Below are 15,031 nucleotides of genomic sequence, written 5' to 3'. Positions count from 1 at the left end.
AAACCGGTCTAGCAAATATCGTTAGCGTCTGGCACATTTTCACGCAAATGAGCATAAGCTGGTAAGCCAGGACTCCTCCGAGCGATGGTCACTCGTTTAATGCACCGCACTTTGCCACCATTAGCATAAAACAGGCCAAGAAGACGTCCCGAACTGGGAGCCAAGAACATTTTCAACGACGACGAGGATGTAGCGTTCCAAAGACATTCTATGTATGTCCGATAAACGATCGTACCGAATACTATGGTGGAACAAAATCACGACGAAACGCGTTTAAAAGGTTATCGATCGTTATTAAAGGCTGCGGTTTTTATGGGCTGGAGAACGCGAACCTCGGTTTTATTTTTTCGGTCAAATCTCGATACGAGACTCCAAGATAAATAAAAGTGGACTAGGAATTTTAATTTCTCACCAGCCTGGCGGCAAACGATACACTTCAGATACGCGGTCATGTGGGAAATCCTCGAATGCTCGACTGCCCGGAAAAATGAAGACCGTAACCGGTAACGTTTGATCCGGAGCAGCGGGAGACGAGAAACTTTAGGGCGTAAAGGTGGCGTGTAAGTGGTTACAAATGACACCGGTGGCCGTCTTCGCGCGTCACGTGTGAGTAAGTGCAAGTATCCTCGACAGTTCCTTGAATTATAGCCGTCTCGCCAACCCCTTGTATTTTACCTGTCGTTGCAATGGCCCATAAACAGCGAACCGCACACGCGCTCCCACTTGAACAAGATTCGTTGTACTCGAGAGCTCGAAAGTTCGATACTATTCCAGTTACGAATCTTGTTTTAACAAAACGTATTATCTTTTGAAAGGAAGATGCTTTTATACAAACTTTTACATAATTGGAAACGGAGAATGGAACGTCAACGTGCCGCAAATCGAGTCTCGGTTCGCGTTGTCTCGCGTTCCGATTCCGGAACGATGTTTCTCGGAAGACGACAGGGCGAGACGAGGGAATCGCGTCGCAGAGCAATATTTCATCTTGTTCGTTTCGCGGTTGTCAATGGCCCCCGACTTTTATGTAGAGTCAGGGCAGAGCGGAGCAGGGCAGGCCAGGACAGGGCGGGGGCGGGGTGTGGCTGTGAATTATGCAAAGCACGGAGGAAAAAACGAGAGGAGCGTTGGCGGGAACTTAAAGCGGAAATTGCGAGCTGCCCCGTGTCTGGTAGGAAACGCGCGAAAGAGGTCGGCGGGACCTCTTTGTCTGGAAGAAAAGATGAGACACAAAGGGAGGACAAGGACCGGCTGCACCACTTCCATCCGACACTTTCAGGACAGACGAATCGATCAACGGTTCATTTTCACCGATACAAGTAACTCCGCGTGAGATCCTGAATGCTCTTTCTAGATCTAACGACGCTCGAAGCACATTCTTTTTCACGGCGCTAATTACTCGAACGCGCGTTGGAATCAACCACCGAATATACACATTCTTTCCCTCTGTTTCGACAGTGTTAGACGCCCCCGCAACACCAACCTGAAAAATAACCACCTTTCCTTTTTACGAGAATTAAAAATTTCTTTATGGACTCGTATAATTTTATACCCTGCTTTATATGCCAACTTTTCACTTGGCGGTTTTAAACTGTAACGCGTAAAAAAGTTACAACGTATTAACCGCTGGGATAAGTAGCGCCTTCCTTCGTTGTTTTTCGAATCATTCATAAACCTAGAGAAATGATTCTGTTTCTCGCTCGTGGAACACATAGAACCTTGCGTTTACCTCGTTCAAAAATTTCTGCGTTCATTCAGCCGCCGAACGTACGGCCTATAAATTATGAACAGACACGATGGTAAACATCTGTCGTGCTTAAATCATCCTGGAATGTTTATGTAGCGCATCGTACAAATTTAAGATGGAAATATTTCACATTTAACCAACGGATAAAGATACATTACGACTGGCTGAAATCGCGTCGGCGCGAAGCATGCAAATCATTCCGAAAATGTGAGGGAAAAAAACGAGTCGTTTCGCGTTTCATTGCGAAATGGAACGTATTTCACAATCCCTCCGAAATAAGTTAAGAGTCACAGATAGAGAGAAGTTACCAAGTTACTTTTCCTTCGTCTTTGGTCGTTCGTTCGTTTGTTAGACAAAATGTTTATTTCAGTCGACGGGTCGGGCATCGGACGGCCAGAAAGACGAACTAAAAATGACCCCGGAAATAATTCAACCTGGCTGTAATGAAGGCACTTTACATAATTGCTCGCTGTCCCGGGGAAATTCAGTTTCTCCAGCCAGGAAAGGCCGGCTTCGTAGAGAAAGAATGATGGTTCCGTGGGAATTTCATTGCACGAAGGAGAATCTGAGCCCGATATCCGGAAAAATACAATAGAGAGGTGCTCTAGACTCTTAACGGTAAGTTATGGCGCGACGCGACGCGACTGGTAAAAACGGTGTAAAAAAACACCAGCCTCCGAAAAAAACCGTCGTTTCGCGAGTAACGGCCAAACGTTATCACGGTCCGACCGAAATTCTCGCGTCCCTGGTCTCAATTTTGCCGGTGTGATGCTACAACGTGCTCCCTCCTCGCGTTCTCAAATTGCATCGGCTTCCTCGATTCCGAAGAGTTCCCCGCCATTTCGCTTCTCCCCATCCTGAATACCATGTCATGTCCCTACCAGTTAGTTAACGAGCTCGTCGCTCGGACAATTATCGCGTTGGACGCGTCCCGATAATGGATTAATATAACAGCTATAACCGTCCGTCGAACAGTCTTCACGCATCGACCCGTCACCCATTAAGGAATCCTGCCATACGAGCGACGGCGTCGACGTTAACGTCAACGTCAACCTCGTTGTTGCTGCCTGCTATCGACTTCGCCAAAACGACGACAGACGAGGATCTATCTTCGTTCTGGAGCGATCGAGATACAGTTAACGCTCGCTCGTCGATAGGAACGTCGAGGCTGACGCTCGCGTAACAGGAGATAGAAGAACGCAAACGATACAGGAAAAATGATTAGCGATCGGACCAGGGCAGACGATTTTGCCAGAGAATGCACCCATCTACTATACATTTTTATTTTAAATATTGGATCGTAAGGAAAGATTCTCGAGACGACCAAAGTACCCAACGCATGCTCGCGTTAACGGTTCGGTTTCCCAGAGCAAAGGGGTGGTTCCGCATTCGCCGATCGAACGTTGGATTTTGCTGTGTCGGCAAGACGAAACGGATGCTCCCGTTTCCAGCCTCCGAGCCTTTGTTTATAGAAGCCAAGCCACCGAACTCGGCCAATTTCGCAGCACAAAGGGATTCCCCGAATCGGCTGACGAGGAGGGGCTGCGGAGATAGCTGACTTGGGGGCGGGAACGGTTTACGCCATCTTGCGGCCCGCGGCTATGTTCCTCGGATTTGCATTTTCGGAGTTATCTCCTCGAGACGCAGATACTTGCCACGGGAGAACGATCCTACCGCGAAACGGAAGTTCACGGTCCCCATCAGTTAACGCGAAACTTCCTACGTCGACGACTGCCGCGATAAACGCCCATTATTCTCTATTTTTCCCGTCTTACCGAGACCATCGTTAATTACCGCCGATTCCTAGTCGTCCGTTTGACCCTTTCTTCAGCCAGGAAACGTGGAGTTTCGAAACTTGGACGCTTTTCATCCGTGAAACGGGTTCGGAAAAAACGTGAAACGAGATCGATGAAACGGGCCGCGTTAAAATTTTATAAGCGAACATCAAGAGCGGGAGAGGGATCGCGGATGAGAGAAAAACGCAAACGAACAACTTGATTTACACCAATCAGTATAGTTAGGGGAAACGAGCCGGGTGCGATATAGACTGCAGGAGGAGGCGAACCAGTGATTTCAATGCGTGGCATTTCGGTTGTGGTCGTTGCGTTGCTTCGGCCGATTTCGACGGACGCAATTTACTCGGCGGCAAACACCGTGAGCCACGAAATCGGTTACGATCAAAATTAGCCGGTGAAACGATCGTTTGGCCCCGTGCTTTGTTCCCGTTTCGAATCGAAAAATTAAATTCGTTCGTCGCGACTCTGGACACCGGGAGCCGGAAGTTTTGCGACGCGACGAAATTACACCCGCCTCGTTACATCCGTTGTCGGAAGGGCGCGCAAGTTGCGCGAGTTCGAAACTCGGCGAGAAAGGAACACGAAAAGTCGGGAAGAAAGTGTGGCGACTCGAGAAGGAACGGACGGGCCGCGACCGAAGCGAGAAGAGACGGTGTTGGAAGTAAAACGTAGAATGGACGATATTACCGAGTTCCCGGATGGACGAAAAGTTCAACGGACCAAACGTCGACTTGAATTTCATTTCCCGCGCGCCCCTTCCGCCCTGAATTCCTCGAGAAACGAGCAACGTTACGATAACGGCCGGTAAATTGTCTTTCGCGTTTAAAATTCATCCAAACTTCGCGACGAACGATCCGCCCGCGTGTAAGCAGCGTTTATTAACCTTTAGCTAAAATTTCACGGCCTTCCAGGCCTTGTTTTATAAAAAAAATCGATTTTAAAGAGTAATGGAAAATCGTGGATGGAGTACCAAGAGAAACGCGAACACCATTTATCCATTAAAAAGCAGAATGAAAAGCATTTTTTGTATCCGCCAGGGAACCAATTTCATGAATTTAAATTACGCGTTCCTATCCAAGTCCACCGTGAATTTGATCCAATTTTTTTTTCCACCGCCGTTACGAAATGTTTTGCCAATCGTCGACGAAATATTATTTCCGCCGTAACCGTTACAACGACATTATTATCGATAATGGGAATTTCCTATTTCTGCCAGATAATAACAACTTTAATCCAGCGAAGCTTAATAATTTATTGTTCGATCATCGAGGGAAAATATAGCAAAAATCTTTCAACTGATGTAACGTCCAGCGCTTTTATTGGTGAATTTATTTGTTAGCAGAATTTTGAGAAGAAAGCTAGCAGTAAAGGGTGTACCGTGGCAGAATATTTTCCGAATTGTCTTACGATTCCCTTCGGAAAGACGAGACCGTATCGATTCCCGTCTCGAAAAAACACTACGACGAAGCCTCTGTCGCGAATAGACGCGCGCAAAAGGAGCAACGAAGAAAAGAAAACGCGAAAACCACTTTCCTGCGCTTTCCCTTCGAAGATCGGTCTCGCTGCTTCGAGGATTCGGGAAAGATGCATCGCGTTGAATAATTGAGAAGCCAATTTTCTCGCTGAGAAACCGTCGTATCGGCTCGAGAGACATTCTATTCTTTTTCTTCTCGATCTCGACTTTACAATACGGTCGTTGGTTCGTGGTCAAAAACTATCCCTTTAGAATATCCTCTATTTTGTGCTGAATAAGTTTTCCGATTTCGAACGCAGCGAATAAAGCATTCGTTTTATCTAAAAAGAAATTCCTATCTAGATTCGCTCCATAATCCGACACACGATCGAATCGTAGTCCAAGAAAGGAAAAAAGCTCGTAAATAATTTGTTGGCGACGAGAGCGAGATAGACGGTCCGGTTTCGATGTCTCGGTGGAACTCGTCGACAACCAAAATGGAATCCATCGCGTGGAGCTTTCTCGCGTGAATTCCGCTCAGGGGGAAACGGGACCAGAGTCCGAAAGATTGTAAATCGCGACGGTAGATCGCAAGATAACGTAAATCCACGGACCGGCTTACGTAGTCGCGAGCGCGCGACCATCCTACTCGCGCCAGAGAGAGAAATTTACTGCAGATTACCTACAACGGGGTCAGGTTGCAGACTTTTTTCCGGGGTGAGACCATCTTCGCCCCCGCGACGATCTACGAGCTCGTGTCTCCGCTACGATCTCGGGATGGTATGTATATACAAGGTACATACCTCTACCGATTACGTAGCAGAATTGTGTGTCGATCGTTTGGAGAAATTTTCGTAAAGGTAAACCTCGAAAATTTTGGCCCCCGCGTAAACAGGTGCGTGGTACGAGCGCGGATACATTCCCGACATCGATGAATCTCGATTCAGGAAGAGGGTGTTCCCGGTACAGAAGCAGACTACCACGCCCCGTCCCTAAAATTTCATCCCCCGAATGATTAAAACCTAATATACGGACACGCCTACCGGAGGATGCCCGTCGAACCCTTCGTTGACGTCGCTCTTCCCCTATGTTTCCATTTTCACCCCCACCGACACCCCCGCGTACCGGTTAGTTGATCCTACGCTCACTTTCACTGGTCCTCTCGCTTTCCCTCGTTCGCCTTTCATCGTTTTTCCGCCGTGTCTCCCTGCTTTTCCTCGACCCATACTTGTAAACGGTGTTTTTTCGCATTTCGCCTCCGCCTCCACCGCCGTCACCGACGACTGTCCCACGAGGGTCGAGATACCCTCCCACAAATCCGTGGCTGTATTTTCAAGGTCACTGGCTCCAATTTCGCTCGTTGGTTTGCACGACGAACGAGGACCGACAAGGGTTGAAAGTATCGAAGCGAGGCCGTCGAACCGGAGGGTAGCTCGTCGAGGGAGAAAAGGATGTCTTCGTTATAGGTCGGAGCAAGTGGTTTGCGAGAATCACAGCCTCCCAGTGATACGTACAATTATACTACCATAACATTAGATGACAACGACAGGATTTCTTTCCGCAATTCCGGGCACGGTAATTGCTAGCCTCGCCCTTTTACCTGAAATCGATACGAGACACGATTATTACAAGATTCGTTACGATAGACGCTTCGAATACTTATAAATGGAATTGATAATTCGCTCGGAATGTTTTTAATACGAAAACATTCTCCTCGAAATTCAAGACGCAAGATTTTCTAAGAAAATACGAAACTGTTCTACAAGATACCGAGCGTCTCTTAACCCCCCTTCAGAATTCACACGAACTTCTTGGCTAAATTGAAACTCTGGATTTAAGACCGGTGCTCGACGTAAAGTTACATTTCCTACGAGGACGCTGCTCATCGTCAAACGTCCTGTTTCGTTGCCAAACGAACTTCTCCCCGTTTATATTCTTCCCGGCAAAAGGTTCGACGTTTCGTTAGCGATGCGTTTCTCTCGCAACGAAAGAAGACCATGCAATTCTGAAAGTCGCCGCTTCGTCCGAGTATTCGCCAAATACGCTTGTCGCGGAGGTACCAAGAAGGTATGCAATTTGTCGACAAATTACGCGAGGATCGAGCAAGTTCGCGTCGTTGAAATAGTTCCGCGTTTCGTCTCTCCGTCCATAAATCCGTTCGGGAACCAGTCCTCTACCGCAACTCCCCAATTTCGATCGTCTACATATTTTCGATTAATTAAACAATCGTAAAAGCAAAAGAGCTTCTAAACGGCGGCGGCTACAGCAACCTGCCGCGGTGGCCAGGGAAGCCCGTTCCAAGTTCCAGAAGTTTGGCCAACGTTAAATCCTCGTTACCCTGAACGATTAATCCGTCCTGCCGGCGCGGAGAGGCCCGGACTCTTACCGCGTAACAGGACGCGTAATCTGTGCAATTCATCAAAAGGCAATTATTAATTCGGCGGAAATTCGCAGCAGCACGCGTTGCCCAATATATCTTGTCGGTCGAAAACCAGCGAAAGATCATTCCGTTGCGAACATCCGGTTAATTAAGAGACCCCCAACCGAAATTCGTAATAAGAGGCTATCGCGAGAATCCATATCTATTCAATATTACTACGAGTAGCAATAATATTTTAATAAATTTACGGGATGAAAAGAGTAACGTTGTATGTAGACTCTTGTATGCTCGTTTGCTCGGTTCGCTATTTACTGACCAAGTTCCGGCCAAACAAACCGTCTGGTGCGTCGCAGCGTCGTGTTTCCCCTTACTCAAAGGGACAGACGTATCTTATTTCAGAAATTTTCAGTCAAATCTTGGCAGTTTGGAGGTGCATATTCCCTTTTCGAGAGAAAATGCAAAAACGAACAAAAATATAAAGTTATTTTAATTCAGCAGGAATCCGTGATAAAAGGTATTAAATATTTTCTACCAAAGCCTTCCATTAGGAAATCGAGTTTATTTCGTTTAGTTCATGAAACATGCATACGTCGCGCATGTTGGATTTTCATGGAACATTGGGTGAGCCCAGTTTTAATTCGTACGGTTAACGAACGCGTGGAAAAACTGGGGAGTTCGTACACGTGTTTCGAAATAACACATTGAAATTTTATTATATTATATTTCTGCAGTTCTACCTTGTATGCGCCTGCTAGGTCGAAGCGTATTTCAGATTATTCAATTCGTGATAACATTATGGTTCGTTCGGGCACTGTGCAAACCACGCAGATAATCAGATTCCATCGACGCGATAAATGAAATTAATATGCTAAAAATTTAGTCTCGATCCCAATGTAACGATGTTACGAGCGGGATAAAAAAAGAAAAAAACTAACAATAAGCGAAAGAGTCGATCTCGATCGAATTCTACGTCAAATATCACCGGTTCTCCCTTTCCTTTCCGCTAGTTTTTTTCGTTCGTTCGTTGCTGCATCTTCCCGTTTCTCCATTATCGGTTTCGTGTTCGCGAGACAAATGCCGTACCCTCGTGCTATTCACCGGAAAACAAAACGAGCCACGATAACGAATGGAAAGTTGCGGCGCCGAGTAAACTACGCAGCTTGCGGCTGTGCAGATTAATTCAGGAATTAGCGGTGGCTCGTCGGTATTGGTTCAACGAAAGGACAATTGGATTAATGAAATGAATCTTGACCAGAGATCAATAGAAAATTTATAGCAAAGATAAAAGGAGAGAATCTACAATGTCTTAGAATAATCTAACCGGATATATCCTCGAATTCCTACCCAGTTTCGAGAAAAAAAATTTGAATATGTGATGAAATTGTCGGCGAAAAAAAATTTGTTCAAATCGTTCTAAAAAAATTATTTTCAGTTGCGGGGGTCAATTACAATCATTTTTGGTCAATACACGTACCCTCGAAATCTTACGGGTTTTCGAGAAAAAAATTCAAATAGTGTATCGACACGTATTAAAAATAGATAAATTTTAAACGCTCGCAGTTCCGAAGCCACTCATGTTTTTTGCAAAATCGAGGTATGATTGGAAGCGGTAAGCCTTCCTCTTTGAAATGGTTTTTGGTTTTTGACGATCGTACTTTCCGTTTTCGAGATATCGTAATTTATGTAAAAGGTAATTTTTCTTAATTCGACTATCGCTGTCTTCGTCTAACGCGTCGCGTCGGACCTCCTTGTCGCACGTTGACCCACTGACCGCGTGAATGAGTGACGTAATGTTTACTACTTACTACGCGCACGTGCGGTCAACGGCCTTGACAAGGCTGTAGTAAACAAACGCTTCGGACTCTTCTATCTCCGAAACTAGCCACCGCATCGACTTGAAACTAAAATCGCTATATCTCCGGAACTAATAAAGCTATCGACTCGTTCGAACGCTCATTTTAAAGGGCATTTCATCCCCTATCCGATGGCCATATCAACTATTCCAATTTATCCTCCCTTCTATGTTTAATTTCACATTTACTTTGACGCTACATACCTAAAAAGGTTTCAACAATTCCTATTGATTATACGACTGATGTACGATAATATTAGATTATTTCTGAAACAAAATTCAAGGTATTAAACGCGATATGTACGAAAGAAATACGTCTTGGCAAGGCAGAAAGCCTATCTATGATTCATGACGTACAAAGTTCCGCAAATATGACGCTCTAAAGGTGTCATTGCTGGCGGACAAACTTAATTCTCGTCACCCACCCTGTGATATCGTGACTTGGAACGTGATCGTTCCGCTTCGAGGCTTTCGCGTTTCCACTAAATCATCTGCGAGCGCCGCTTTTCCGATCCTGCCTGCTCGTCGTGCTTTCATCTCGATCGAGAAACGAAACGTGAAACGCGACAGTTCTACCACGAATCTGAAATCGTCGGCATCGTTGGCGTTGCGTTCAATCATTGTTGCAGATCCCGACTACTCAACTGTCTAGGTACAGCAGCTTCAAACAAACTGGTCCATACTAGCACGAACAAATGTCGATAAAAATGTCCTAAATATATGTAACAAACAAGACTAGACGGTTGTTTTGTATGAAACAGATTAGAATACGAATAGAATTCGCTGTTCGCTGTTTCCTCGAGTTTTTCTTCGCTCACGCGTCGTTTCTTTGGAGGAAAAGTGAACCATTAATTTTCTTTCATTTCGATAGAATCGATGATCGGTTCCCGATGTGCCCTCTATCCTGCCAGACGAATGGAAAGCCCGATGGAACCGACGCGACGCGACGGGAAGCATTCGCGGCACGCTCGAAAAAGGGAAACACCGCTAGCCGTTTATCCTTCTCTTCTCTTTTGTTCCGGCATCCTTCGCGCCAGGAAATTTTCCAAACCCCCAAACCGCCCGCCCCGACGATATCACTGATTGAAAGCGGTTTGCGGCGGTGGATGCGCTGAGAAACCGTGTCGAATGTCGAATGTCGTACACATACGTATACAGTATGTACGTATGTATGTACAAAATCGTGAAACGAAGATTCGACGGATCGTATTGGCCGCGGATAGTGATCGTACACCCAATGAAATCGAGAAGTAATTTTTTCAAAATATCCAACATAGCTTTCCCTTTTTCTTTTAAGATCGTCTTAAATACCATCGCTCGCGGCAGATAAACTTTCAACGAGTTACAAATTATTCCTGCCAACTATTCGATAGATTTAGCGAGTAATTTCTTGGGGAAAGCCATCGATTTTCTCTCTACGGGCCTTTCATCTTGGACGGAAATAGGTTCGATTCGGAGAAAACATTTGCGACAGTTCAAAGGAGGAAAGGCTGATCCTGAACCGCATCTTTTCTTTGATCCTTGGTCCCTCGCATCAGGATTTCGCTTCGATATGGCTAGCTCGATTGAAAATAGTTGGAGCTCTTGCTCCTCCGAAATCATCCGAGGAATTTTCGAACGTCCAGTGTGCTGCTCGCCGTGGGCTCCGTTGACGCGAAAGTGATAAGAGTATTTCTCCCGCGAAAGGACCAAAGTCGATTGTTTAATTTTCGATTCAGAGAAGAGGGATTAGCGGAAGGTAACACCGCGTCGCTACGAATGTAATGGATACCGCCGTAGTGATTGTTGCGTAGACAATAGCGCTTAGCAATTATTTTAAAGCGGCACTCGAAACAATGAAAGCGCTATGTATATAGTAACTATGCCCCATATTCGTGCTTTGAAGCTGATGATGGCTCATAATAGCTGTAGAGCCGGTAGCTAAAGACGAGCCAAGACACACAACTGTCCCTCTGTCCCTTCAATCTTCATTTATCATGGCCTCATTGTTTCCAGTTCCAGCCATAGATAGATCTGCTCAATTCCCACGCTACACGGCTTTGCTGCTCCGAAAAGGACAGCGTTAAAAATTACTACGTACTTTTGTTTAAACGTACTACCTTTTCAAACGGTAAAACGATTACTTTCCATTCACGTACAATATCGATGGTTCCATTATGAAATGAGCGTATTTTTGGTAAAGTAGCTTTATCGATCGGTCGAAGATTAAAAGCGACCGAAGAAGCCGCCTATCGGCATTAAAGCTTTCCCAACCTGAATTTCGTCCTAAAATTCCACGCGAAAAGTCGAATTTCGTCGAAGCGGTTAGCTTCACGGATACCAGAGGCGACGAAACCGTAAAAGTACCGGCAGGAACTCGAAAAGCCAATCTCACGGAGGGTTTTGCGAGGGGTCGGTCGCGTTCGGTTGAATATGTACCGCCTGCGACGGCACACAGCAATCGCATGAATTTTCCAAGGTCACCAGGGAGGAAATTCCGAAGAAGGCTACGCGGTAACCTTCGCTACGACGCTCGGAATATATTATTTAACAATTAATTAACACGGCCGTGACACGCACGAACGAAACCCTCTTCGTCGTTCCAAAAACTTCACTTCGTTTTTTCAATTATGCAGTCGCGAACGCTCGTTGGAAGCAATTCTTTCCTAAACAGATTGCGTTACAAATTGTTCGACAACGACCACTTTGCGTTTCTGCTTTCTAAAACGAGAGGAAATGAAAAAAATAACTAATAGAAAGATACGTGTCTAATAAAACGTTGACTCTGTTCGTTTTAGGCAACAAACTGATTTGTGACTGCAAACTGGCGTGGATCTGGGGCCTGAGAAACGAGACAAAGAACAGGAAGCTACGGAATGCCTTGGAGAAGCTCACTTGCTTCTTGGAAAGCAATAACGCATCGCAGAAGATCAACAACGCGGACCTCGAATGGAACGAGGATTTCAAGATTGCACGAAATCCAAGTGGGTCTCTCTGCTTACACTCTCATCGGTTGTCGTATCCCTTTCGCGTTCCTTGTTCGCTAAACTTCAAATTTCTTACTTAATCCAAGCTTTAACGTTCGATTTACTAGTAGGTACTTTTGTTAGAATTTTTCGATTTCTCTCACTGTTACAGAGGAATACGTGCCTGAAAGCTTGAGAACCGCGAACATCGAGGACGACAACGCTTACTTGGGTGACGAATACGAGACCGAAGATGGCTACGAGGATTCGAATTTCGATTTTCAGTCCAAGGTAAGCGATACCGTAACCCTCTACATATATTTTCCTCGATACCACAGCCGAGATCAGTTTCACACATAAATATTACGATCGTAGCATCGAATAGGTTTTATTTAAACGGGTATCAAGAGGATTTTTCGAACCGCGAAATAAAAACGAAGGGTATCAGCGAACGGGAACAGCAATTTAAGGAAAAAACAGGTTCGCTCGTATCGAAAAATGTAAAACGGTTTTTAACGAAGATTTATGACGCAATGAAGTTCGAACGCCGCGAATTTTAACAGCCTTTTCGGATTAATTTGTTTAACATGCCCGCTGGGTGGATTTCCATTTACAATTAACACGATTCCCGCACCTCTAGCTTGCGTTTTTTCAATTATCATCGAAACAAAGCATCGGTTATATCGTAACTCAAAGCGTTTTCGTTGCCTGGACAATTGCGGGATCGATTTTCGTATGTGACACTCGCACGCTCTGTTTATTACAGGTGCAGCTGATAGAAGGCAAATCGATGCAGATGAAGAATCTATTCGAGCTGAAGATGGAGGAGCTACCGTGCCCGGAGCCCTCGAGAGAGGATCTAATGGCCTCCGAGCAGCCGTCGAGTCGGCACGAGAACGCTCCTGTGGGATCCTCGGGTTCCATCTGGTTTTCATCTTCGGCGAAGACCATCCACCTCGAGCTGCCCGTTCTCGTCTACCCCTTCATCCTTTTGCTGTCGTTGCTCTTCACGTAGAAGCGGCTCCGTTCGTCGTACGACCCACTAAACAGATCGAAAGGATGGCCCACGGACGAGGACGAGGACAAAGACGAGAACGAAGACGAGGACGAGGATGAAGACGAACACGAACGCGAAGGCGAGGACGGTGGTTCTCGGTATTCCGAGACGCTTGTATAATCAACGTACATACGTGTATCGTTGCGTATGGGCCAGAGACTCGACACACTTCGAGCAGCCTCGAATCTCGAGAACGGCTCACCGAGACCCATCGTTGTTTCTCACTCTGCCGTTTTCACTGTTCGATCGGAGTATCTTGCGTCATATAGTCGATAGAAATGTCTGGTCAGGCCACAGAGAACACCGGTTGGTCTTGCAGAGTGCATCCCGGTTGCGTTCGAAAATGGAAGCAAGGTAAGTTTCGTTCAAAGGTTCGCAGAGGCGACGATGGGTATTTGGTCGCTGCGAGGAGACTCGCGAGTGTGTCAGTCCGTCCTTGGGCGAAATCGGAGGAGATCGGAACTGGTGCGGTGAGGTGCGATACGACGGTGGTGTGTGGTGCTGTGCGGTGCGGTGTGACGATCTCCGACAACGCGCGCATGCTCACCGGGTACATTAAGGATCACGACCGATGCACCTGTAACTGTTTCGAGAGTATCGAACGCGTTTTATCGTGAGTAGAGTCGCCACGACCACTCCGAACGAACGTTCGCTTCCATTTCCATGTTGGATCGTTATCGCTGTACATTTATAGGATACTTACAGCATTCGCGGTAATGGTACACCTTTTTATCGATCACTTTCTATCGACAACTTTTACAGATACTTTTCTCCCCGATCAGTTACTTTTCCCATACGCATACGTTCGACCGGTAAAACAATTTCTTTTCTCAGCATTCCAGCGCTGTAATAATTTTTATAGATCGTCGATCGTATACGTATGCAAGTATCTCTCGCCGCGTGTCGGTCGTTGATAAGAAATTTCGCTCGAAGGATCTTCCTCGCGCATCCTTCGCCTCGCCCAACGTCCACGGTGACTCGAATTCCTGGTGAATCGTCTTCCGACGCTCTTCCCACGAACTCGACACTTTGCTTCTACAGTTTTGTGCGGGAGAACGACGCGTGCCGTATCTAATGAATAAATTAGCATGATCTCGAATTCAAAGGCCGGGGATGTCCCTGCTCCAACTACGTTCTTCGTCCCACGGTGTGTCTATCGTCTCTTCGTCTCCGTCGAGCCTCCTTCAGCGAGCGAGCGCGTCTTAATTACGCCTCTAGTTGAACGTCAGACAATCGAGAACGAACGTCGGGAAGAGTCACCGAGCGGTGACCGAGCAGAGAAAAGAAAATGAAAAGATAAAGTGGAACAGCGTGACACGGGAATCGGTTGCCAATGTCGCGACTCGAGCATCGTTTCTTTCCTTCACCCTCGGTACCCTTATCCATTTTCGTCTTAACTTATTATTTTTAACGATTTAGATCCCCCGCGATCGTCCAACTCGCCGGGATAGAAGGTTTAATAAATCTGTACTGTGTATGTATGGAGTTCGTGAGCTTTGTGGAAGCTATTAGTCGTTCAGACACGAGCCGATCGTTTTCCTATTATTTCCAGAACCTTTTAATTTTCAGTCGGTAAAACTAATTCGTCGGTGATCAAACTTTCCTGCGTTTATAAATGTGCAAACAGCAACCGTTGAAGTACGTTGTAAATTTACTTCGATTTTCGCACCCTTCGGGCAGGTTTGATTTTAATAACATGGCAATAGACGTGATATACTTTGCCTGCCAATCAATCGGCTTTACGTTACAAGAGCCAGTCGACGCAGTTTAATCAGCTTTTAGCGGCAGTGCTCGACAAACCAAC

At 46.0% G+C, this 15,031-nt stretch overlaps 1 protein-coding gene across 1 annotated transcript in view; it reads left to right on the top strand.

Moving 5' to 3' along the window:
• The window catches only part of LOC122396717 (connectin), a 39,663-nt gene extending 26,363 nt beyond the window's left edge, over window positions 1-13,300 (top strand). Inside the window, exons 4-6 of the mRNA XM_043395346.1 lie at window positions 12,003-12,188; window positions 12,343-12,461; window positions 12,937-13,300. Of these exons, the coding sequence (XP_043251281.1) occupies window positions 12,003-12,188; window positions 12,343-12,461; window positions 12,937-13,185 (554 nt within the window). The 3' untranslated portion in view covers window positions 13,186-13,300. The remainder of the gene's footprint in view (window positions 1-12,002; window positions 12,189-12,342; window positions 12,462-12,936) is intronic.
• Window positions 13,301-15,031: the final 1,731 nt, after the last annotated feature.

Source organism: Colletes gigas, unplaced genomic scaffold (assembly GCF_013123115.1).
Source record: "Colletes gigas isolate AHSC1104 unplaced genomic scaffold, ASM1312311v1 Colletes_gigas_Sc00008, whole genome shotgun sequence".
NCBI classification, from domain to species: Eukaryota; Metazoa; Arthropoda; class Insecta; order Hymenoptera; family Colletidae; genus Colletes; species Colletes gigas.
The sequence above is the reverse complement of the archived record's forward strand: the minus strand, read 5'-3'. Positions and strand labels throughout refer to the sequence as shown.